The 27,142-nt window shown below is 42.8% G+C and overlaps 1 protein-coding gene across 3 annotated transcripts in view; it reads right to left on the reverse strand.

Annotated features, from left to right (window-relative positions):
* Positions 1 to 27,142, reverse strand: part of ATP8A2 (ATPase phospholipid transporting 8A2) — a 463,903-nt gene that overhangs the window by 407,308 nt on the left and 29,453 nt on the right. For all 3 annotated transcript variants that reach the window (XM_007471455.1, XM_007471456.1, XM_007471457.1), the window contains exons 3-14: positions 26,729 to 26,827; positions 25,756 to 25,801; positions 24,665 to 24,705; positions 20,113 to 20,186; positions 18,156 to 18,225; positions 17,397 to 17,524; positions 16,045 to 16,156; positions 9,989 to 10,154; positions 8,676 to 8,803; positions 7,764 to 7,841; positions 4,979 to 5,067; positions 564 to 608 (exon numbers count right to left, since the gene is read on the reverse strand). In XM_007471455.1, coding sequence (XP_007471517.1) covers positions 564 to 608; positions 4,979 to 5,067; positions 7,764 to 7,841; positions 8,676 to 8,803; positions 9,989 to 10,154; positions 16,045 to 16,156; positions 17,397 to 17,524; positions 18,156 to 18,225; positions 20,113 to 20,186; positions 24,665 to 24,705; positions 25,756 to 25,801; positions 26,729 to 26,827 — 1,076 coding nt within the window. The remainder of the gene's footprint in view (positions 1 to 563; positions 609 to 4,978; positions 5,068 to 7,763; positions 7,842 to 8,675; positions 8,804 to 9,988; positions 10,155 to 16,044; positions 16,157 to 17,396; positions 17,525 to 18,155; positions 18,226 to 20,112; positions 20,187 to 24,664; positions 24,706 to 25,755; positions 25,802 to 26,728; positions 26,828 to 27,142) is intronic.

The following is a 27,142-nucleotide window of genomic DNA, read 5'->3' on the forward strand; positions in this document are numbered from 1 at the left end:
GCAGGAATGTAAAATGGTAGAACTGCTATGAAAAACAGTATGGTGGTTCCTCAAAAAGTTAAACACGGAATTACCACATGAACCAGCAATTCCACTTTCAGGCATAATCCCAAAATATATAAGAGCAGAAACTCAGACACCTGTACATCAATGTTCATAGAAGCACTGTTCACAATAGCCAAAAGATGGAAATAACCCAATGCCCATCAACATATGAATTAATAAACAAAATGTGGCATATACATATATGGAATATTACTCAGCCTTTAAAATAAATGAAATTCTGATACATGCTACGACATGTATGGTACAACCTTGAAGATATTATGCTAAGAAGTGGAAAGTGAGTGGATATATCAGACCGATAGCTGGATATTTTTGTTAAAGCCTCGTAGTACCACTGGGCTTTTAAAACCATATTCATGTTTCAATTTTATTCTGGTTCTCTCTTGAAATAACATATGCAACTTTTATTTTCAAAATATTCAAGTGAGAAGTGCCAATATAAAATTGTTCCAAAGCCTTTCCCACTGAAGTGTCAAGAACTGCTAAAATCTACTTACCAGAAATCATCTGATGATGGTTCCCTTGTCAATTCTGGAAAATGACTGACAGAGAGAGAGAAAGAGAATGGTTACAAAACTGTGATCAAAAACACAGGTATTCACACAAAGAACAAGCTCCAGCATAGATCATACGTTAGGCCCCAAACAAGTCTTAGTAAATTCAAGAAGACTGAAATACCAAGCATCTTTTCCTACCACGAGGGTATGAAACTGGAACTCAATTACCAAAAAATGGAAGACTCACAAATATGTGTAGACCGGACAACACGTGCCTGAGCAACCAATGGATCCATGAAGAAATCAAACATGTAATCAAAAACTACCTAGAGACAAATGAAAATGGAAATACAACATACCAAAACTTACAGGATGCAGCAAAAGCAGCTCTGAGAAGTCCATAGCAATAAATGCCTACCTCAAGAAACAAAAAAAAATCTCAAATAAACAACCTAACATTATACCTAAAAGAACTAGAAAAGAACAAACGAAACTCAAAGTTAGAAGGAAGGAAATAAAGATTAAAGCAGAAATAAATGAAACAGAGACTCAAAAGTCAATAGAAAAAAAAAAAAAACTATGAAACTAAAAGCTGGTTCTTCAAAAGATAAAGTTAAGTACACTTGGGACTTCCCTAGTGGCTCAGTGGATAAGAATCCGCCTGCCAATGCAGGGGACACAGGTTCGAGCCCTGGTCCAGGAAGATCCCACATGCCGTGGAGCAACTAAGCCCGTGTGCCACAACTTCTGAGCCTGCACTCTAGAGCCCACAAGGCCTAGTGTCCGAGCTCCACAACGGGAGAAGCCACAGCAATGAGAAGCCTGCGCACTGCAACGAAGAGTAGCCCCCGCTCACCACAACTAGAGAAAGCCCACGTGCAGCAACGAAGACCCAATGCAGCCAAAAATAAATAAATAAATTTATATATAAAAAACAAAAAGTTAAGAAACCTTTAGCTAAACTCACCAAGAAAAAAGAGAGGACTCAATCAGAAATGAAAGAGAAGACATTACAACTGACATCACAGAAATAATAGGATCATAAGAGACTACTATGAACAATTATATGCCAACAAGTTTGACAGCCTAGAAGAAACAAATTCCTAGCAACACACAACCTACCAAGACTGAATCATGAAGAAACAGAAAATCTGAACATACTGATTACTAGTAAAGGATTGAATCAGTAATCAAAAACATCCCAACAAAAGTCTGGGACCAGAAGCCTTCACCAGCGAATTCTACCAAACATTCAAAGAAGAATTAATACCATTTTCAACCTCTTCCAAAAAATAGAAGAGGGGGGGGAAACACTTCCAATTCATTTTACAAGGCCAGCATTGCCCCAATACCAGAAAGACCACCACAAGAAAAGAAAACTACAGGTTTTCTGAAAGGAGAAATAATCAGGGATGCAAGATTGATTTAATATCCCACTTGATCTATCCCACTTGAATAAATCCCACTTGATCATTGTGTATGATGATCCTTTCAGTGTATTGCTGAATTTGGTTTGCTCATATCTTGCTAAGGATTTTTGTGTCTATGTTCTTCAGATGCAAGGGACACGGGTTTGAACCCTGGTCCGGGAAGATCCCACATGCCGCGGAGCAACTAAGCCCGTGTGCCACAACTACTGAAGCCTGTGCGCCTAGAGCCTGTGCTCCTCAACAAGAGAAGCCACCACAGTGAGAAGCCCATGCACTGCAACTAAGAGTAGCCACCTCTCTCTGCAAGTAGAGAAAGCCAGCGTGTAGCAACAAAGACCCAATGCAGCCCAAAATAAAAATAAATAAATAGAAATTTTTTTAAAAGTCCCATTTACAACTGCATCAAAAAAAAAAAATACCTAGGAATAAATTCAACCAAGGAGATTAAAGACCTATACACTGAAAACTGTAATACGTTAAGAAGTTTTAAAAGACACAAATAAATGGAAAGATATTCCAGGCTCATGGACTGTAAGAATAATGCTAAAACATCCATACTACCCAAAGCAATCTACAGACTCAATGCAATCCGTACCAAAATTCCAGTGGCACTTTTCACAGAAACAGAATAAACAATCTTAAAATTTATCCAGACCCACAAAAGAGGCCGACTTGCCAAAACAATCTTGAGAAATAAGAACATAGCTGGATGCATCACGTGCCCTAATTTAAAACTATATTACAGAGCTATAGTAGTCCAAACAGTATGGTACTGGAATAGCAACAGATACATAGATCTATGGAACAGAACAGCGAGCCCAGAAACAAACCCATGCATATATGATCAATTAATTTATGACAAAGGAGCCAAGAATATACAATGGGAAAGGACAGTCTCTTCAATAAATGGTGTTGGGAAAACCGGACAACTACATGCAAAAGAATGAAACTGTACTACTGTCTTACACCATACACAAAAACTAACTCAAAATGGATTAAAGACTTGAATGTAAGAGCTGAAACCGTCAAACTCCTAGAAGAATACATAGGTGATAGGCTCCTTGATATTGGTCTTGACGATGAGTTTTTGGATCTGACACCAAAAGCGAAGTAAAAATAAAGAAGTGGGACCACATCAAACTAAAAAGCTTCTGCACAGCACAGGGAACCATCAACAAAATGAAAAGACAACCCACCAAACAGGAGAAAATATTTGCTCCCATTATAAATTAGAAATTATAAAGCTGATAAGGGGTTAATATCTAAAATACATAAAGAACTCACACAACTCAATAGCAAAAAAAATCCAATTTAAAAATGGGCAGAGGTTCTGAATAAACATTTTTCCAAAGAACATATACAGCAGGCCAAAAGGTACGTGAAAAGGTGCTCAACATCACTGATCATCAGGGAAATTCAAATCAAAACCTCACACCTGTTAGAATGGCTATTACCAAAAAAAAAAAAAAAAGAAATAAATGTTGACAAGGATGTGGAGAAAAGAGAACCCTTGTGCACTGTTGGTGGGAATGTAAATTGGTGCAGCCACTATGGAAAACAGTATGGCGCTTCCTCAAAAATTAATAATAGAACTTTCATATGACCCACCAATTCTACTTCTGGGTATATATCTGAAGAAAACAAAAACAGTATCTCTAAAAGATATATATGCACCCCCATGTCCACTGCAGCATTATTTGCAATAGCCAAGACATGGGAACAAGGTGAGTGCCCATCGATGAGTGAATGAATAAAGAAAATGGTATATATGCAATGGAATACTATTCAGCCATAAAAAAGAATGAAACCTTGCCATTTTCAACAACATGGATGGACCCTGAGGGCATTATGCTAAGGAAATAAGTCAGACAGAGAAAGACAAATACTGTATGACTTCACTTATATGTAGAATCTAAAAAAAAAAAACAACCAAGCTCAAAGATAAAGAAAACAGATTGGTAATTGCCAGATGCAGGTATGGGGGTGGGTGAAATGGGTGAAGGGGGTCAAAAGGTACAAACTTCCAGATATAAAATAAATAAGGCATGAGGATGTAACATACAGCATGGTGACTACAGTTAATAATGTTCTATTACAGGGACTTCCCTGCTGGCACAGTGGTTAAGAATCCATCTGCCAACACAGAGGTCATGGGTCCGAGCCCTGGTCTGAGAAGATCCAACATGCTGTGGCACAACTAAGCCCATGTGCCACAACTATTGAGCCTGCGCTCTAGAGCCCACGAGCCACAACTACTGAGCCCGTGAGCCACCACTACTGAAGCCCTTTGCCGAGAGCCCGTGCTCTGCAACAAGAGAAGCCACCGCAACGAGAAGCCCGTGCACTGCCACGAAGAGTCGCCCCCGCTCGCCGCAACTAGAGAAAGCCTGCGCACAGCAACGAAGACCCAACGCAGCCAAAAATAAATAAATACATACATTTACAATTTTTTTTTAAAAAAACTGTTAAAATTTTTTTTTAAATGCTCTATTGCAAACTTGAAAATTGCCAGGAGGGTAAATCTTACAAATTCCATCACAAGAATTTCTAATTATGTACACTGACAAGTTAACTAGATTTACTGTGGTGATTGTTTTGCAATATACACAAATATCAAATCATTATGTTGTACACCTAAAACTAATATAACTTTACATGTCTATTATACCTCAATTTAAAAAAAATGGCATTCAGATCAAAACACGAGTGAGAAACGTATAATTATTAGATTAGAAATATGAATTTATAGATTCCTTGAGATTTCTCACTAGGTTAGTATTTGCAGAAATAAACCATGCTTTAACTGGTCTACATTGGGACCCATTCAGTTTTAAACACCATCAGCAGTAATTACACATCTAAATCCCTTATAAATGTCCTTTCAAAGTATCAGAAAGTCAAGGTATTTGACTAAGCAGCTAAAAATAAACTTATTTTGTTGGAAGAATACAAATAAAAATTTGAGAAGGTGATCAAGACACTCACCCATAGGTTACCCCAGCAATGCTACACTTCTTGAAGTTCATGATATTGCATGTAAGAGTTCCAGTTTTGTCAGAAAACAGGTATTTTACCTAAATCAGAGAAAAGGAAAAAACATACACCAAGAATGTAAGAGCCCAACAAATGAGTCTTTTCTTCTGTGTTTTTCAAAATCTGTATTAGTTTTCAAAGGTAAATTCCCTTAAGCGAGCAAAATATATTTTATAATTATATACATGTTATATGGAATAATTATGTATTATTATAAAATTAAGATATTTTAAGGCTTAGGCCGCTTAAAAACCATTTCAATAACCAATTCTAGGGCTTCCCTGGTGGCGCAGTGGTTGAGAGTCCGCCTGCCGATGCAGGGGACACGGGTTCGTGCCCTGGTCCAGGAAGATCCCACATGCCGTGGAGCGGCTGGGCCCGTGAGCCATGGCCGCTGAGCCTGCGTGTCCGGAGCCTGTGCTCCGCAGTGGGAGAGGCCACAACAGTGAGAGGCCCGCGTACCGCAAAAAAAAAAAAAAAAAAAAAAAAAAAAGAAAAAAACAATTCTAGAGTCCAGTTGTGTGGAAATGTACAAAGGAGGCTTCAGTAACAGCTCTGGAACCATTTCAGATCTGTAAGAACCAAGTCCTACCACTAGGCATCTCAATGACACTTATACAGAATTCGTTCTTGTGTCCAATATGTCAAGACAACAAGCTCAGACTTCGGCAACCACAATATATTTCTTTCTCAGAATCCATCCCCTAGTTGGGCTAAGAAGGCCTATCCTGAAACAGCACGGAACAAACACGAAGCCTCTCGATCACGATCACAGTGAGGTCACGTGAAGGCAGCTTGGAACTGCTACAGATTATATAACTTTCCAAGACTCGAAGTTTTACACATAATACACTAAGCTCTCAATATACAAAGGTGAAAAGAGAAATTCCTGTGGAGGTTAATAAACAAACCATTTTGACATGATTAACTGACTGCAAAAGAGATGAACCCAAATGCACGAGTGTGAGTTCTGCCCTCCCGGGTGGATGCTGTGAGAGGGAGGGGGAGAAAGGACGCAGGACCACAGAGGAAGAGAGTCCAGGTCAGGCTCTGGATACTAGCCAGCCATGTGGGCTTGGGAAAAGTCACCTCACCCTACTTGGACTCAATTTCCACGTCTATGAAATAAAAGGTTTGGCCAGAAGATAAGTAACATCATTCTATGTGTAACTTTCTGGGAAATCACATCATGGATTGGCGAGAGGGAGTAATCAACAGAATTGTCTCCAGGAAAGATTCCAGTTTCTCAGGGATTTTCTAAAGAGGGGTCATGATCGTGGCAGGATGTGAGGGAGACTCCAGTGACCCCCAAGAACTGTTCTAGGGAAGCCACATTGCAGTGTTTTGCAGAATAGGGATTAATAACATGAACTGTGTACTGTACTTTTTCTTACTGATACAATATAAGCAAATACACTGAGAATTATTTTTAAAGCAATTCAAGGCCCTTTAAGTAAAGAAAGATTATTTATGATCCTAAAGAAGTCAAATAGTACCTAGAAATATGAAATCAGTACACTATGGATAATGAATGCTTTAACTATAAATAATAAGGTTTTATATAAGTTTTATATGCAGTAAGTCTAGGGGTACAAAAAGCTCAGTAGGATCAGCCTTTCAATAAGCAGTACTTCTTTCTGCCTCTTTCTTAAAAAATTTAAAGATTGTATCAAAATATTTTAAAATGACATTTTATAATAAGGAATTATTAGCATTTTCTATCCTTGTGTCTACTGAACACTAAGTTAGCCTTTAAGTTCCAACTCAAAACTAACTCCCCCATGAAAACTTTCCCTATTGCCAATTAGGATGAATTATTTCATCCTGGGCGCTTGAGTACTGAATCCCTCAATCATCCAGGTCCAGTTCAACGGCAACTGAAAACACAGTTATACTAAGCATTGTGCTAAAATGACAGAGGCGACCAAAGACCGTGTCTCAGGCACGTCCACACCTTCGAATGGGCTCAAAAGCCCCAGGATGGAAATGGACATATATTACCACCACACCTCATTTATGTTTGGAAAAATTGTTATGGAAACATTGAAGAGAGATAAATTAACTTTCCTGGAAGTCTGGAGAAGGCTTCAAATAGGAGGTACATTTCATCTGATACATATACATACATACATACGCACTCACCTCCTGGGGTTGTTGGGAGGTTCATATAAGATTTATAAAATGAAATTATCACCTTTAATTGCAATGCATTTAAAAGAGGTATTCCTTGCAGTGATTTCAACAGAAGATGAAGACATAATGCATCAGTAAAGGCAGCAGGGGTTTAAGGGTGATGGTGGGAAAGAAACCGGTTCCCTGAAATGTTCCAGAGATAAAAGCTGGAACACATGAGAGACTGTATGGATTTATGTCCTTCAAGTCAGCCCCCACATATTCTGTACAATTACCCAATATCCAAGGATCTTAACCATTATTTTCCCTTTACTTGCCCCTGATTAACAATTTTAAGAGTCCAAAGTAACGTTACGCTGTATTTTTTGCACTAAATTTGTCGCAGGAACCTTCCAGCTGATAAGATATACCCATGCCTCAAAAAGTAAGTCAAAATCAATTAACATTTGTATTTAATAGTACCTCCAAGTACTACAGAGCTCTTTTAGACATCAAAACCACCTTTATGGAGAATTATTTTTGCAAAATCTCTCCATGGTTCTTCCAACATTTGTCTGCCACCGTGTTCACACACTGTTCCCAAAGTCCCCAAAGAGACTCTCACCTGCCCAAGCTCTTCATTAAGGTTTGATGTCCTGGCCATGGCAGGAGTGTCACTTCCTAGATAATACATATCTGTGTCCTGAAAGAGAGAAGGTGCGGGGGGTGGGGGGGGCACTTCAGAAATTATCTACCATCGATTCCTCATTTAGATTAAGAAGAAACTAAAAACATGTAACTCAATATAAATGTTACTTTTTCATCTGGGGGTGAAAATACAGTGTCTATTAGTGTAGAGAAACACTGAGATACAGAGGAAAGCATGGTATTTATTTATATCTAGATGACTTGGCTTCAAGGTGATCATCTCCTGACCTAGACTAACTCACACTTCTGAGTTTAGCGAACGCCTCATTCACAGAATTGTTGCGAAGCTCAAATAAAAAACACACATCAAAGTGTCTGGTCTCCAAATACTGGCTGCTGAGGTCTGGTGCTTAATGGCCATGGCAGTTCCTTGAAAATTCCACCTCGACTCTTGCAATAGAATCCAAATTTACTGTCACCATGAATTTTGACAGATAGGGGACACTTAAGTAGACACACTTAAGAGAACGTTACTTCAGCACTAAGGAGACTTTAAAGCACGAACAGCTGCAGTCACTTCATCCCCCCTCACCAGAAGACAGGCACCTGCTACACATTCTGCTCCATTTCTCCACCGATTCTCCTCAGAGCCCCTGCCCTGCCCATTTCACAGCCCAAGAAGACATTAGGTGACTAGTCACAGATACCACTGGCTCAGGGACACCCTTGCCCATTCTCTAGGCAGTTAAACTCCCAGACTGAATCGTAATTAATGAAGTTCTTCCTTTTCTGGGAGCTCCATTCCATCACTGAGGCTCCAAGAGGATATTAGGAAATGGCAGCTGACACGTCCCCAGCACCTCAGCTTCCAGCCAGGTGTGATACTCACCCAGTTTATGAAGAGGGCTTGTGTGTACTTTACAACCTCGAGGGTCACCAGCAGACTGATGGGAATCAGATTGTTGTACAAGATGATGAACGTCAACAAGTTATATCCAAAATTGTCTGAGCTCGTGTCTGTGGAAGAAAACCAGAATATCTGCATAGCTTAGTCTCTGTTCAGTTTCCTTGTACTTTACGATGTTTGAATTCTTCTGAAAGATGTTCACAAAAAAGTTTATTGGCTTAAGTATACATTTAGAGATTCAAATTAAAATAGTTACTGAGCACCTACTCTGTGGCATGAACTGTGGATACAAAGACTGTGATGCCACAATTCATTCCAACAGAGAGCTGGCTTCCCAGAGGAGGCTGCGGGGTAGAGGGGTGAGCAGAAGCAAGCATCCCCGCAATGTGACCGTGCAGCAGGGCACACGGACTAACAAGGCCTTCACAGGGCACTGAGGAAACCGAGGCACCAGGGTTTTGACGCAGAGGCCCAGTCACTGAAGGCCACCCAGAAGAACAGAGGCTTAAGACAAGTCCTGGAGAATAGAGAGAGGGCAGCTAACTAAAAAGGATGCAGGAAAAAGGACAGGGGACTTCCCTGGTGGCGCAGTGGTTGAGAGTCCACCTGCCGATGAAGGGGACACGGGTTTGTGCCCTGGTCCGGGAAGATCCCACATGCCGCGGAGCGGCTGGGCCCATGAGCCATGGTCACCGAGCCTGTGCGTCCGGAGCCTGTGCTCCTCAACAGGAGAGGCCACAAGAGTGAGAGGCCTGCGTACCACAGAAAGAAAAAAAAAAAAAAGAATCCGCCTGCCAATGCAGGGGACATGGGTTCAAGCCCTGGTCCGGGAAGATCCCACATGCCATGGAGCAACTAAGCCCGTGTGCTACAACTACTGAGCCTGCGCTCTAGAGCCCACGAGCCACAACTACTGAGCCCTCGTATCACAACCACTGAAGCCCATGCGCCTACAGCCCAGGCTCTGCAACAAAAGAAGCCACCGCAATGAGAAGCCCACGCACCACCAACGAAGAGTAGCCCCCGCTCGCCGCAACTAGAGAAAAGCCCACGTGCAGCAACGAAGACCCAACGCAGCCAAAAATAAAATAAAATTTTTAAAAAATCATCTGAATCATCTAAAATGATCCCCAAATGTGTCCACCTTCACCACGTCACGTGACTCATCTTTCGGTTCTTGAGGGGTGGGCACTGTCTACAACAGCCAACGGGTGGAGGAGGAGGGCACGGCCCGCACACGTGCAGCACACTTGGAAGGATGGTCAGCTTCAACAAGGAGCCCGTTCGCCACTTACCCATCTTCTTGATGTACCAGTTCTTTCCTCCTTGAGACCCATTCCAGTACAGGGCTCCCACCGAGCTCACCAAGGCCATGACCAGGAGGATGCCAAAGAGCACCAGGATCTGCACATTAGTTACTTTCTCCACATTCGATCTCTTGAGAGGCGCTTTGGTGGAATTCTGTACGAGAGCATGTAAAGCCAGTAAGGGTCACAGAACACACTTGGGGGCAAAGGGCAGGGAGCAAAGGTGGTAAGTTAACCCAATTCAACGAAGAAAAAGACTATCTTTTTGTCAAATAACCAATGAGATTTAGAAGTGTACTATGCTCCTGAATCAACAGCTAGTTTTAAATAAAGAACACGGAAGACACACTATCATTTTATTTTATTTATTTATTTATTTTTTTGCGGTACGCGGGCCTCTCACCGTTGTGGCCTCTCCCGTTGCGGAGCACAGGCTCCGGATGAGCTGGCTGAGCGGCCATGGCTCACGGGCCCAGCCGCTCCGCGGCATGTGGGATCTTCCCGGACCGGGGCACGAACCCGTGTCCCCTGCATCGGCAGGCGGACTCTCAACCACTGCGCCACCAGGGAAGCCCCACACTATCATTTTAAAAGGGCACACTTCAACTCTGCATGGCTCAGTCTGTTCTTCTTACAATTACAGTCTATACTTAATTTTAGCATAAAATTAGCTACTTTCACGATCTTAGAATACAGGTTCCAAATCATTTAAGCCCAGTTTAAAAGAAATCAGGCTGCTGCTAATTCAAGAGAAACAAAGATTCTACATCACAAAAATCTAGAATCTTCAAAGTAATAACGTAGCTCTATGATTAACACACAGAGAGCTATTTTAAGCCCAGTAGCTCAGAATTTGAGAAAAGACAAACACACACACATCAATAATGCAAAATAGAACAATAGGTGTCAAAATAAATGCATAGATAAAGAGTTCATATGGAAAACTATGAACAAGAAACAAGCAAGAAGAGCCGGGGAAGCTCTGGTGGCCAGCGGAAATCTGAACGGGGTCCTAAACCACAAACAGAATGTGGGCAGGAAGTTACAAGGAAAGTGGAAAGACAGCCCAGCCATCTGTAAACGCTCATGGCCTGCTTTCTCACTGCCGGTGGGGAAACCAGCCGAGCTAGACAACAAGCCGGTGTCGGGAGTGAGTCCAGAAAGATTCATTAAAACCAGATTCAAGGACCACTGCACATCAGGTTTGGAACTATATCCCCTCAGCAGTGGAAAAGTCAATAGAACTGTTTGCCCTGGACGGTTATTCACTTGAAGTCATTTTATTAAAAAAATTCCTGAAGGCAGCTGTGGTGGGCAGAGTAACCACCCTCCTCAGTGACATCCAGGTCCTAATACCTGGACCAATGAATATGTTACTTTATATGGCAATGGGGCTTTTCTGGTGTGATTAAATTAATGCCCTTGACTTGGGGAGATTAACTTGAATTATGCAAATGGCCCGATTTAATCACACAGGTCTTTAAAAGCACAAAAAGAGAGCTTCCCTGGCGGCGCAGCGGTTGAGAGTCTGCCTGCCGATGCAGGGGACGTGGGTTCGTGCTCCGGTCCGGAAAGATCCCACGTGCCGCGGAACGGCTGGGCCAGTGGGCTGTGGCCGCTGAACCTGCGTGTCTGGAGCCTGTGCTCCGCAGTGGGAGAGGCCACAACAGTGAGAGGCCCGCGTACCGCAAAAAAAAAAAAAAAAAGCACAAAAAGAAGAGATCCTTTCCCAGTAACGGTCAGAGGGAGATATGAGTACAGACAAGTGGCCAAAGAGATCCAGCACTGAGGCTCTGAAGACAAAGGAGGGGTGGTCATAAACCAAGGAACTCCGGCAGCCTCTAGAAGGCTGGAAAAGGCAAGGAATGGAGTCTCCTCAAGAACCTCCTAGAATTTTCTAAAAAGCAAGGCTGCCTGGCTGACATCATGATGTGGCTGAGACCCAGAGCAGACTTCCGACCTACAGAACTGTAACCTAAGAGCTTCGTTATGCTTTAAGCCACTACGTTTGTGTGATTTGTTGTGGCAGCGCCAGGAAACTAATATGTAACACAGCAGATGGTAACAACCCCTTCCTGGAGGAGGACAGACCCTGGACTAGATCAGAAGCCAGGAGTGGACGGGGGAGATGGCGGGAGCTTCAGTCCGCTGTCTCCGTCCACAAGTCATAAGCCTTGTCCCTTTACAGGCAATACTGATACACAAGATCAGGTGATCTGAATACTTGCAGGGCACTGACTGGCCATGAAAAATGGTGCCTTGGGCCAGACTTGAGTTAGCACTCTCTTTCAATCTTCCCAACCCACCTGATCCCTAACAGAGCTAGGATGAAAATGGCTCCGAATATAAGGATACAAAATAAAGTCACAACATGAAAACAAAATCGAGATGAAAATGAGCGGCAATTCATTCCTACATTCCATTGAGTAGCTCATACCACAAGGTGGCTGAAACTTATCTGAATTCTACCCCCAAACCTAGGATAGCTGCGACCATGACCATGGCTTTCTGCGGGGGTGGGGAGTCGGGGACTTGCAATGCTGGCGATTTTGCAGCCCTATAAGTATCTAAACAGCACGGCCGCATTTCCTTTGCATATACTCTTTTTCCCACTTCACTTTAAGTCGCTGAGTTACCTGTCCTTTAAAGACGTTTAAAAATATTCCTCTAGAATCTAAATGGAAATCCATCAGTAAAGGACAACTTACCAATCAAATATCATCTCAAGGTCGATGGGGTCGACCCATCACCTTTGGCCTCACGGCAGCAGCCAGAAGACCAGTTTCAAGACCGCCTACCCCAATCTTTTAAAAGCTAATCTTATTTTTAATAAGCATTCGTTGGAGGCACAAGCAGAAAAAAAGTTACAATAAACGTTATTTCTATGACTCCATGAGTTTACTGACTTTTGACCTTTCCCAGTGGTTGAATCCTGGCCAGTTAATAGGATTAAGAAAAGTTATGTTTCATCCAGTACAAGAGCACCAACCCAACACTTCAGGCTTCAGCCCATGAAGCCAGGCTCTATAGCTACTCACCCGCATCCCCTGAGCGTTCCACCCTGCAGTGATGAGCTTGTAATGTCAAACTCCTACTGGCATTTTAAGTCCTTCTCCAAAATCCTTAGAAAATACTACTTTTGAGTATTGGAGTTCGAAATAGAAATAGACCAAAATGTCAGATTTTGAAAAAGCTTAAATCTGGCCTGAATTTTACACATTTGATTCCCTTCTAAGAAAGCAGCCAGCACTGTACTCATTAAGACAAGGACTCGGGAGCCAGACTGCCTGGGTTGGAATCCCAGCTCTCTCTCTTACTGGGTATGTAACTTCGCTAACTTACTGAGAGATGCCTCAGTGTACTCATCTAGAAAACGAAAACAAAAATAGTATCTTCCTCATAGGTCCACTGTGAGGAATCAGTGAGTTAATAAATGAGAATTTCTTGGAGCAATGCATGGGGCACTGTTTGCTGGAATTACTGTGACAATCTCTCTTTCCCATTAAATCAACCAACAGAAACATCAGACATTGAAATATTTCTACGTGTAACTACACTCAACATGAAACGAGGGAACTCTGAAGTAGGAGAGTAGAAGGCATTGAGGTGAGAGTTGAAAAAAACAAAAGAGTAGGGGCTTCCCTGGTGGCGCAGTGGTTGGGAGTCCGCCTGCCGATGCAGGGGACGCGGGTGTTGCCGTGGGCATGGTGAGACCGGCACTGTCATATGTAGCTGGTGGCATTGCAAACTGGTCCAGTCCTTTGGGAAAGCAATTTGGCAATACTTATCAAGAGCCATAAAATACCCATCCCCCCTGACCCAGTCATTCTACTTTTGGGAATCCATTCTAAGAGAATATTCTCAAACATGATATTCAGTCCATTATTTAAAGCAAAAAAAAAAAAAAAAAAAAAAGTAGAAGAACCCTAAAGTAATTGTGTTTCCTCTCTGTGGTCAAGTAGCACAAGTAGAGACAACATATGTTATTTCACCAACAGGATGGCTTCCAGCTATGTGTGTTATATTATATTCCTTTCAAAAGCTTGTTATTTTTACTCGTTGTTTTAGCCCTAAAGGCACAGCGAGTCTAGCACAGGTGTTTCTGGGGCTTTGGATTATTCTGTACTTGAGCAGTCAACATGTAATAAGCCATTCAAAGAGGTTTATCACATGTAGGTGCAAGGAAGACACCCAGCACACTCACGGGATGCAAACGTCACGAGGTAACTTAGTGAACACCTTGCTCCCTGAAGGGAGGATGGAATAATTTTTAAGTGTCACTTCATTGATCTCTTACACCTCAGCTGCAAAGCTGTATTACCAACGTACGATCTAGGGAAACAGCATCGTACCCTGAAAAAAAAAAAAAACTCCAGGGTACAAGGAATCTTGGGGAGTGGTTACATTTGTAAAATGCATGATCTGAAAACTAGTCTTGGGGCCCTGCCCGCATGTGAGCGAGCGCCTCGTGATCTGTCACTTCGTTGTAAAAACAGAAGTGATCTGTGGTCAGCGGGGCTCCCAGTGTTAGGCGGCAGCGGCAGGTGCTGGCCTGGGGGAGTCTGAGGACACTCGCTAGGTGGCAGGGGGCTCGGCTCTTCACCCAGAGAAAGTGTTTGCACACAGCTGCTCAGACCCAAGACACTTTACACATCCTAGTCAGTGCGCGCGTGTGCGCGGACACACACACACACACACACACACACACAGAACACACACACACACACCTTCCTCTATAACCATCCCACCACATGTGCGGCCTCGCAGTCCCTGGGCCCTCCCCTCCCTCCTGCTCCTGCCTCACCCCCCACCCCGAGGACACCCCTCCCCTGAGGTCCCCCAGCAGGGGCTGCTCCGTGCAGACTCACGCGCTTCACAAGACAGCACTGCTGAACAGATGCTTGGGATCCGGCCACACTTCCGACCCCTCCTGCCTCTAACGCCGTGTTAAAAACCCCCTTGTAAAATTCCTGCCATCTGGCTACACGCCCTTCTGCCTCTTCCCTCAGCAAGTCCACCAGCTCTCCCCTCCCCCCAACTCCCTAAAGACTTGAGCCACCAGTTACAGCATCCGTCTCTACCCCTGCCCGGCCGCGTCCCATCATCACCGAATGCCGTGGTCCCTCCATCCTTCACCCCTCAACACTGAACGCCTCCAACAGCTCCACTTCAGCTTCCTGCGACACGCATCACACAATCATCTCTCCACTCTGTAATCCCCACCACTCCCAAGTCTGCCTGGTTCCCAGGGGTGACACTGTGCCTTTCACTATTGTACCCACACAGCCTGGCACAAGATATGGTGCATGGTGGCCACGAAACACTTTTAAATCAAGAAATATTGCCAAATCTGTGCTTTAGAAGTGACACAAAAGGGCAGACAAGCTGAAAAACCAATCCTCGTTAACAGCGACCATTAGCAAAATAAGATGCCAAGTGATACCAAAGAAATGTAAGAAACGACATGTAGGGGCACTGATTTATGCAGGATTTCAAAGCTGGCAAAATATGTCATAAAAGAAATGTGGGCTACAAAGTCACAGATAATAATCTTTAAAACTTAACAGGGAGAAAAAAATCATTTCAGTATTTTTTTCTCTTTGGTATATGATATGAAGAATAAACATGAATTCAAAGATAACTGATTTTCAGTTGCCTAGAATTCAGTTAAATAGGGCAACTTCCTATAAAATCTTAATTACCGGAGTGCAGAGGAGAAGTAGAGAGAGAAATAAAGAGGTTAGAACAAATCCCCCCTCGCGTTCAAAGACAAAATAGGAGAGGCCTGACTGTCCCATTAAATCCAGAAAACAAAGACTGTTGATATTTCAGGCAAGGGGTAACAAATACTTGATACAGTAACAGAAATTCAGGAGGAACTACCTAGGAACTAAAATAAAAGCACCTCCTTTCCACATTTAGGTTCACAGACAAAGCTTAAGGTTCCTAAATGCAACATCTGCATTTTCCACGCACTACTCCATAAAAAACAGAAAAAAAAACGACTAAAATCAGCATTGTTTTTCAGCACAGAAATGTTTTACCTGCATGAGTTTGGTGTCGTGTCCAGTATAAACAACTATGCCAAACACCCACTGAGTATTTCTAAGCTGTGTACCTCTTAATAGGATCTGGTCGGGCCCAAGGGCAACAGGGCTAAAAATAAGAAACAACATTTATATTTAATGATACTTTGAAAAAATGAGCATGAATTTTCCCCTTAAACATAAACCCACAATACATCAAATGTTTCCTTTAGTCAAATTTGGACTATTTCACTGGGACACAGGGGCCATAAAGGTTACCCCTGGCTTAATCTACCCAAGGTTTATCTCATCCATTCATCAACACAGAAAAAGGTTTTTTTTTTTTTCTCCTATAAAACGTTAAAAGGAAACTGTGTCTCTTATAACTCTTATGAAACTCAATATCCGAAAAGGAAATTAAGATAACCAGAAGTTTATTCATTTGGGAAAGTCAGTTTCTAGACTCTAAGAAAAAAACAAAACAAAACAAAGCTACAATAACAAATCTGTCAAAGCTAACTTAATGATTAAATAAAAGTCTGAGTGATAATTTAGAAATTTAAAGTGGGAGCCTACAAAACAGCCCTGTGTACTGCATGAAACCAAGAAGGGTGTCACACTTAGACTTGTCAGAGTTATTTTGGGTTGATTCCCGTGATCGGGTCCTTCCCCTTGGGTCTGTTCAAAACATAAAGGTGGAGACCACGGGTAAGGAGCACGCAGATTGAAGATAAGCAGAAGAGAGAAACCGCGCCCCAATGGAACGACAAAACATGACTCAAATGATAAATGCCAAGAAGGCAAAGACAACAGAATAGAGACAACAGGGCAGTGAACGTTCTGAACGAAGGGTAACCGGTCCTTTCATTCAACTGGCCAAAAACACAGACTACTTAGAAGACAACAGAATAGAGACAACAGGGCAGTGAACGTTCTGAACGAAGGGTAACCGGTCCTTTCATTCAATTGGCCAAAAACACAGACTACTTAGAAGACAACAGAATAGAGACAACAGGGCAGTGAACGTTCTGAACGAAGGGTAACCGGTCCTTTCATTCAATTGGCTAAAAACACAGACTACTTAGAAGCAGAAAAGACCAGGCCAGTTCTGTGAGCCTCACTTCAGACCCTCGGGATATTTTCTTGCCCAAAATCAGGTCTTTCATTAAATTTAAGGGAAGGTTTAAATGGATTAAAATGGTGTTTCAAGAAAAGCTCAGTCTCCCATATCTAAGCTAAACATCAAGAAACCTGTTTTAAAAATATCATGAAAGCAGAAAACAGACTGATATTTGCCAAAGCTCCCGTAATTCTTACTTACATTAAAAATAAATTAAAAGAAAATCCACTAAGACAAGAGGAAGCGATACCTTTTCCCATCCAAGTTCAAGTTTCCGGTGAAATCATAGAGGTGGCGATTGGGCCCTTCACACTCTATGCTCCCAGACAACTTCATCAGCACCTCCCTCACCTGCATGTCAGCCGTGTGACTCACGCCCTGAAACGTTCAACCCAAAGAGGAAACTGAACACAATCTTCCAGGTTTACGAATGACACTCAGCATCCCTACTGTTAATCAAAAGGAAAAAATGAATCAACTAAAATGGAATAGTTGGGTGGGGTCCTCAAGCTACCAGCCCTTCAGGATGGACTTCACAGGCAGCTTCGGTCACAGCAACCTAATATGAAAGGTTTGGAAGAATTCAATATATAATAACCATTTTAAGTTTCAATTAGTAACTCATTTTGACACAAATTTTCTGCTGCACCAAGTTGCATTTGATGATTCTGTCCACATATCTTTCTTTTCTATCTTAGATATTTGACTTAGACATTTTTTTCTCTTTAAAGGAGACTTACAGGGTGCTAGATATCACACTATGTTAAAGGGGTACTTTATTCTGTGTTTATGGCCACGTTAGGGTACAGCTAATGGGGTGTGCTTTCTGTAAAGGGTTTGGGTATGTTGATTATGACTTTAGTATGGATGTGTCAGCACAGTGGTGGAGTCCTGACTTTGTGCTTCATTGAATTCTTTCCTCCAGAGAAAGCACTGACTGGTATGTGAGGGTAGCACCGTCGCCATTTGGGTCCCATAACAATGCAAGTCATAAAAGGTGGATTTTTACCTGACGTATTTTAAGGTTCGTCTCCCCATCGAGATTGGCTGTTTCAACATAACACATTGCCTGAGGTTCACTAAGGAGAGAAAAAAAAAAAATGTTGAGTAAGGTCCCCTCCACCAATCTCAGAAAGCCTCAACCATGGAAACTCTGCTGACCGGCCCTTCAAAGTGGTGTCATAACTGACCTCCACAGGAACAGTGACTGATCAGACAGACAGGTGTGTGTGTGGGGGGGGCGGGGGGCATGGCGCCAAGACGAGCTGTCTCTCCAATGATCTACCCGCACAGGCCCCACAAAACGGCCGCCCGACTCCAAGTGGACAGAAATAACAGAGGATGAATGGGAAGGGGACAGGCCTGTGATGGGAAACAAGAGGTCCCAGCTAAGACCGCCCAGTGGGCTCAGGTGACCCTGAAAGTCAGAGGCTGGCCTGCCCTTGGCCAGAACAGCCGCCCAGGACAGGCCAGGCCAGGCCAGCACACATACCTTCTGAAGGAGATTACGGCCAGAGGAACTGAGAAATCAAGGCATAGGCTTGGCAGGGTTTTTCTTCCCTGCAGTTTTTACTGTGTCAACGGGCAAATTTTTAATCAAAACACCTGATTTTAAGGACAGACAACTCAAAAAATAGATACAGAGTATATAGCATCTGCCATGCTTAAACATAAGCATGGCAGATACTATACTCCTACTTTGGATGTTCAGGTCCAGGGTGCATAGTTAGGGTTTGACAGATTCTATGACCACCAGCCACTTACAATCTCCTGGCACTGCCCTTCCTGGCCGTGTGGCCTCAGTGAGTTCAACGATCTCTCTGTAGCCCTTGTTTTTTCATGTACCAAGTAAGGCTGTTGGGAAGATTAAATGGGGTAATGTGCTCAAAGGGCCACTTGGGACAAACACCAGGGAACCTGGAAAATGTGATGTCAGCTCAGGCAATCCTTATTCAAAGCTGGCTTTCTGAGGGTCCCACCCAAAACTCACAACCCAAACTATCTCAAGTGATCAACGTTTTACTATTTCTGAGAGTTTCCCTGTTACTAATCAATAGGGACAAACATGACTCCTGCCCCGTGTATATGGGGCCTTTCCCCCTCTACAGGCCTGGGGTCCTTCTATTAAACCTTTTATCTCAAGCAGAAAATTTGTGCTAAGCCTTAAAATCTAACAAAATAAGTGATTCAATCCCATAAAAGAGAGTCTGTCTGCACTCGAATCAAACACATGTGGTGTGAGATCTGGCGCCCAGCAGCACGTCAGTACAGGGAGGTTTAGTCTTAGCATCATCTAATTTAATCTTGCGCTCAAACAAAAGTTTATTCCTATCCCGATTTTGGCTTTCCTTCTTTGATATATACTTTTACGTATCATCCCAGGAAAAGTCAAGGACTGTGTCGTCTATCGTTTACACCACTGGGTGATGAAACCTCTGCAGCACCAAATTACCTAAAAAGAACATGGCAATGGTGCTCAGACAGAAAGGGGGCAAAATACGGACCATCTACAAGTCATGTGCACACTGAGAAATGCCTGTGGGTCTCTGAACTACTGTAAGGGGAGGCATTCGATTCTGCGGAGAAGGCTGCTGGCTGGACCCACCAGAGCCACTCCTGAAGTTTCAGACACGCTGTGACCCGGATGCTACCGAACACATCACTCCACTGCTCTGGAATGTATCCCCACAAACGAGGAATAGCCCAGAACAGCCATGAGATGAAAGTGAATCAATAAATATAAAAAGACTTCAGGAAAAAAAGTACAAAGAAATGAATGGCAGAAGGAAAACTCAGGGTTAAGGCAAAAAAAAAAAAAAATGCAGAGGAGTAAAGGAAGAAAACGCGGGGCAGAGGGGTGGTGACCCAGAGGGTGCAGGGAAGGTAGCTGGAGGCTTCTGCAGGCACTAGGTAACACTCCATTGCTCGCAACACCGATTTCAAAACCATGCCACGAGCCACCTGACCTGGAGGACAGCAGGACCACATCTGCGGGAAGACACTGCCCGTTGACGACCTTCACGATGTCTCCCACGGCTACCTAGAACACAGGAACAAGGACCGAGGAACATGAGAGACAGGAAAGTGCAAATGGTGATAAAAGTGGTTAAACATCGGGAGAAAAAAAATTACTGTGTAAGTGTGCCGTGAAGTTTAAGGCAGAGAAGCTCAAATTTCTTTTCCTCGACAAGAATAAAGGAAACATTTCAATACAGACAAAAGGTAATACCGCCTTTCTGCAATGATGCCGAACGAAAAAGAAAAAAAAGGAGCAGGAGAAAAAAGATGAGTCAAAACAACCATCAGATTTCACTTTCTCACAGTTATTCACTGGCTTACAGACACATGCACGTCTATCCCCACAGCTGTGGGCAGCAGGGTACGCGGTTAAGTGCACAGCTCGAGAGCCTGCCTGGACGCCTGGGTCAAGTCCCCCGTGGGACCCCTTCCTGGTGCACGTAAACCTTGAGCAACTCATGCAAACTCTGGTGCCTCAATTTTCCCATCTGTCCAACGAGGTCATCAGCACATATTTCATGGGGTTATTGTGGGGATCAACTGAGTTAACACAGGCAAATTTCTTCTGTTTTACATCTGGGCAAACTTGAGATTCAAGGTGAAATACTGGGTCATGGTCACAAAACCAGTGAGTGTTAGGGCCAGGACTCAAAACCAAGCCATCGGGCTGGAAGCCCAGTGGTCTGATTAAAAGGTAATACTAAATTCATGCAGGAACAATGCATCTCAAAGGAATGCATTGGAATGCAAAGGAATGCAGTGGAATGCACTGGAAATACTCCACATGAAACAGATTCGTGTGGCCTCAAGAAATTGCCAGAAAAGAATCACAGAAGCCCCCAAGCCACGGAAACAGGTGCTCATCTGCAGGACACAAGCCCACGGCCGAGGGTCCACAGGGCCTTTAAATAACCTCACAGACACACCGGGCTGGAGTGGACATGTGCTTTCAAGCCAGGCAGGCCCAGGCTCAGATCTGAGCTTCACAGACACACATGAACTCACAGAGCCTGGCAGGTAGGCTCTCCACCTCCTTGAACTCCAGTGTCCTCACTTATAAAATGGGAAATGCCACCACTGACCTTGCAGGGTTGATGCAATGAGTAAGGAGGGATATGCCAGCACCAGGCATGAAGCAGGCACAGCTAAGTGTTAGCCTTGAGCGTAACCGAATGGGCACCATGAGTGTGAGAGTGAGGATGGTGGAGTTCTCTGACAGCGCAAGCAAGGCTGTTCCTGGTATATAATTTCAAAACTCAAAGTCTAACTGAGCAGGACCCTACGGGGCCTTCCCAGGACAAACCTCTCCCCGGCTTTAGCTCCTGGCTGAAGTACCTAGATAACAGCATGTGATGCACACTTCCTGGGTCATTTTACAGATGTTAAAACCCCCACCAAATAGAAGAAATTAACTACTTGATGACCATGGGCACATAGCCCCCAGACCTGCTGGCACCTAAGGGCGATAATGTTAAACCTGTGACACCACCCTGTTACTACCATCAACCAATCACAGAATTGTGCACAAGCTGATCACCTACCCTGGGATGCCCCTCCCTCACCTGGCCTTTAAAGATGCTTTGCTGAAACCCTTTGGGGGGTTCGGGTGTTTTGAGCACTAGCCACCTGGACTCCTTGCTTGGCACCTGCAATAAAGACTGCACTTCCCAGCACTGCTTATTGAAGAGGCTGTCCTTCCTCCATTGTATGTTCTTGCCTCCTTTGTCGTAAATTAGGTGCCATAAATTAGGTGTCATAAATATGTGTGTGGGTTTATCTCTGGGCATTCTATCCAGTACCATTGATCTATATTTCTGTTTTTGTGCCAGTACCATACTGTCTTGATTACTGTAGCTTTGTGGTATAGTTTGAAGTTGTCGTATAGTTTGAAGTTGGGAAGCCTGATTCCTCCAGCTCCATTTTTCTTTCTCAAGATTGCTTTGGCTCTTCGGGGTCTTTTGTATTTCTATACGAATTGTAAAACGTTTCGTTCTAGTTCTGTGAAGAATGCCAATGGAATATTACTCAGCCATAAAAAGGAACGAAAATGAGTTATTTGTAGTGAGGTGGATGGACCTAGAGTCTGTCATACAGAGTTAAGTAAGTCAGGAAGAGAAAAACAAATACCGTATGCTAACACACATATATGGAATCTAAAAAAAATAATAATAATAATAGTACTGATGAACCTAGTTGCAGGGCAGGAATAAAGATGTAGACATAGAGAACAGACTTGAGGACATGGGGTGGGAGGGGGAAGCTGGGGCGAAGTGAGAGTAGCATCGACATATATACACTACCGAATGTAAAATAGCTAGCTAGTGGGAAGCAGCCGCATAGCACAGGGAGATCAGCTCGGTGCTTTGAGATGACCTAGAGGGGTGGGATAGGGAGGATGGGAGGGAGGCTCAAGAGGGAGGGGATATAGGGACATATGTATGCATATGGCTGATTCGCTTTGGTGTGCAACAGAAACAGTACTGTGAAGCAATTATACTCCAATAAAGATTAAAAAATAATAATAAAATAAAGCACATGCGTATACCTATTCAGAAATCTAAAAAAAAAAGACTGCACTTCCCTTCACCACGACCCCGTGTCAGCAGATTGGCTTTACTGCAGGCGGGCAAGCGGACTTACGTTTGGTTCAGTAACAAAAAGGCACTATGCTTTCCGTTTCCTATTCTAACCCATGTTACTCATCTCTTTGAAATCAAGAATTGTAAAAAAACAAAAAAACAAAAAAAAAAACACTGCATCTTACAATCCAGGAAAACAGTCTGGCAGGTGACTGTGTTTAATATTTCATCAGAACAAAGGAATGTTGCTAAAAGTCATCCTATTAGTGCTTTGATTTGCTTATCAAAGTGTGTGGGTAAGTCTAAGGAATCGGGCTCAACATCGAGAAGGGTGGTAAAAATTAAATTTCAGAGCCTCTGTACATCTGAAGTTCGTATCCAGCTTAAAGGCAAAAGAAAGGCAGGGGCCACGCTTAATTCTTATCCGCATCCCCAGCGCCTAACACTGCCTCTGGCACATACTAAGAGCTCCATTTAAAAAAACAAAATCCATTTTTAATTGAAATAAAAATGCAGGTGGCAAAACATTAACAGGTATTTGGTTGATGGGTTGGTTTTTTTCTCTCCAAATGTGTGTAGGAAACAGTAATGAGCTTTAGGGATCTGAATCCACCCACTCCTAGATCCAGAATTCTGAGATCATCACTCCATTTTCTACCGTTTCAAGTAGTGTCAACAGCCCAAATTCAAATAATTCTCCACTCCTGCCAGTATGAGTGCCTTCCTGGGGTGGGGAGGGGAGTGGCAACAGGAACATCAGGGAGAGAGGCCATTCCTAAGGGCCGTGGGAGTTCTCAAGTTCCCACAGCACACTAGGAGCATTGCTACCATCTGCGAAGGCAAGAATCTCCAACCACTTGACCGAGAACCACCACACTTCCCAATGAGAGTGAGATCAACTAATATTTACAACACAGGACTTCTGGGTGGCTACCCAGGTTAAGGTGTTATCACAAAACGCTACCAAGGGGCTTAATGGATCTCCTGTAACAAAGTAAAAAGAAAATGACAGCCAAAAGGAAGGCTGCGGTTACCACATCACCAGCATCCTGCAGACTCCCAAGGTCACAGAGGCATTTTAAACATAGAGGCATTTTAAAACATTTTATTAAATGTTTAGCAAGAGATACTATTATATGTTACTCTTCTAAAATGTAGTTTTCTTCTGAAATCATGTCAATCAGCTTTGAATCTTGGAGTCATGAGAGTCACCCTCCAAAAATATCTTGTGACCATTAAGTTCCAGCCACAACAGAGACTCACTGAAAAAGCTAATTTTAGTAACCAGAAAACACCCAGATGGCACTGGATATTTCTTCTCAGTCTTCTATTTATCACTAGTAACAACCAAATCACCACGCCATTCTCAAACCCCGCCGACCCCATACTCCAGCGAGGCAAACACTCCTTGGTCTTGTAAAGCTAAAAGCAGCAACTTTCAGCCTCAGAACCCACCCAGGATGGTTCCCAGCCCCCAGTCTACCACTTCTTATATTTAGAGCTAATTACAAACCCAAACTCTTTCCACCAAAAATGTCAGAAGTGAGAATTTCAAAAGTTAAAAAAAAAAATCTTTAAAAGAGTGCACTGAGATAAAGAGAACAACAGAAGACCAGGGGAAAACGTTTCTTTACTTGGATTCAGAAACTAGAAAATGATTTGAAATTTCAGAAATATCCATCAAGGGCAATGAATTTCCCAGCTCTGAACTGACACAGGGAATGGCTTCTAGAAGATGCAGCAACAGAGGAAACATGCACCCGTTCTAGGAAAGCCTCAGGGAAAAACCACACTGCACCACTTACACGACATGGACATGGCTTGTGCCTTAACACAAAACTTATACCAAAGTCAGCACTAGCAATGAATTACAGGTCTCCAAACCAGTACTTTCTGGCATATCTTTAAAATTTGTTATTACCTCTTTCCACATAATGGTATGCCACATACCATTCCTTAACACTGAAAAAGAAAAACAAAACAAGTATCGGTTAATACTGATGATAATCAACATAAGATCAGCTTTCCAAAATCCAAAAGGCTCCTTTTAAAATTCCACTGATTAATTCCAACATACCATATCCTTAGACATAAACGTATAACATCATCACTCCCCAAAACAGAGCCCCAACTAGGTACTTATGTATCATATATAGAGGAATGCATGCACATAAATATTCATGTTTGCAAATAAGTTACATCTATTCATATTTAGCCCATATGAAGAAAATAACCACCTCGCATTTACAAGATTCACCAAAATACACACACTCGCATAAACACACCGCCCCCACTGCATTAACACAGAGCTACCGTTCTAGAAATGCAACAATAAGTAGATAGAGGTAGGGGGCAATTATAAACCAAGGCTATGAATGCTTTGACTTTTATGGACATAAAATACGCCTAGCTCCTGAAAATTAAAACCTTTTCTAAAACTCTAAAATACACAAATCCTGTTCAGATTTTAATTACCAGGACTCACCTTTTGTTGGATTTGTTTGTCATTTTGCTATTTTTAAAGTATCTTATAGATTCCCCTCAATTATTTATTTATTTATTTATTTATTTATTTTTGGCTGCATTTGGTCTTCGTTGCCGCGCGTGGGCTTTCTCTAGTTGCAGCAAGCGGGGGCTACTCTTTGTTGTGGTGCGTGGGCTTCTCATTGCAGTGGCTTCTCTTGTTGCAGAGCACGGGCTCTACGCACGCGGGCTTCAGCAGTTGTGGCACGTGGACTCAGTAGTTGTGGCTCATGGGCTCTAGAGCACAGGCTCAGTAGTTGTGGCACACGGGCTTAGTTGCTCCGCAGCATGTGCGATCTTCCCAGACCAGGGCTCAAACCCGTGGTCCCCTGCATTGGCAGGTGGATTCTTAAGCACTGCGCCACCAGGGAAGTCCCAGATTTCCCTCAATTTATCTCAACACCATTAGCTACTTATTTAAAATTCCTTAACTGCAAGTCTTGTTCTTAAGTTTTCTAGTGGAAAAAATGAGTCAGCCTGGGGTCTTACCTATGGTTTTCTTTTTGTTAACTGCATTGTCTGCCTTATGTCGCTTCTGTTACAGAAAGAAAAAAAGGTGTTAGTTTCAAAAGTTCCAGATGAATAACTGAAACAGCAAACAATAAGATCCAGCAAAAACAAGACAAGGCAATCAACTGGCAGCTACACTAATGTCCTAAAATTCATTTCAACGGTCGTGATCCAGCGTCACTCGCTAAATTCAGAGACTAACACCGTAAATGTAGATGCGGTTTAAATGCTTTTATTTTGGTTACAGCAAGGAAAAAACACTTTGAAGCATAAAACTTTCTACTCCTTGACTGTTTTAGATCGAACTAAAAGAATTATTCTTTAAGATAAACTAACAACAAACGACTGAACTCATTTTATTGATAAAGAACTTTGGGGGCAAAGTACCTTTGCTTTGATTTGTACTGCATTTATTCATTTACCTATTCCCAGAAAAACGTGCATGCATGTATGAGAGAGAGGGGGAGACAGACGGAAAGGAAGGGGAGAAGGAAGAGCCTGAAAGGAGGACAGAGAGAAAACAGGAAAGAGCATGAATATGGCTATAGCCAATGAATGTGGAGATGCACTGAAGTGTAAGGAGGGCGGAGATTCTTGTAAAGTAACCTCAATGCTGCTACACTGGACAGCAATTCAGTCCTCCATTTGCTACCCAGACTAGCACGCTCTCAAGGAGGATGTAAGGAACATCGGCAATAAAAATCAAAGCGGGTCCATAAGCCTAACATCAGGAAATGCAGATTGAACTACTTCTGTTTCACTGTAGAGTTCACACACTGTGGGTACACATTCCGTCCCCAAAAAATACCATCAGGAAACTTGAGAGCCTAGTTAGCCTACAGACCAATTTTTCTGTCTTGAAAAATCCAAAGCAGCGAGTAAGTTGTAAGTTACAGTCGATATAAATGTTTTTATTAAAATCTGGGGAAAAAAAAAAAAGCAAACAACTTACAAAATCTTCTATAATCTCTTTGATGCCTGCGATTGTTAAGATAATGATCAATGGCACCAGGGTGGTGTATCTTCCTGTTGGAGAAACATCTGGAATTTGCTGTAAGATAAAGAGACCAAAAGCGGCAAGTTGGCAAATTAAAATCCTCTCCAAGAAAACAGGGCCCACACTCCTCACTCCTCTGCGGTTCTGTTGCATTCACTTCTGTTACAAAGTGATTACCTTATTTTAAGAACTAGCTAAGTCCATTACGTATTTTTAAAACTCTACCCAACGTCGTTTTGTGTTTGGATCAGAAAAAAAAAGGGTTAGAGGTCAGATTCCACAGTCTGCTTTCAGTGCCTCTTTTCGTAACTGCAATTATCCTTAAGCAAAGAAGGATGTACCTAAAGAAGCCTCCCTTTATGCAAAGAT

Source organism: Lipotes vexillifer, unplaced genomic scaffold (assembly GCF_000442215.2).
Source record: "Lipotes vexillifer unplaced genomic scaffold, Lipotes_vexillifer_v1.1 scaffold543, whole genome shotgun sequence".
NCBI lineage: Eukaryota > Metazoa > Chordata > Mammalia > Artiodactyla > Lipotidae > Lipotes > Lipotes vexillifer.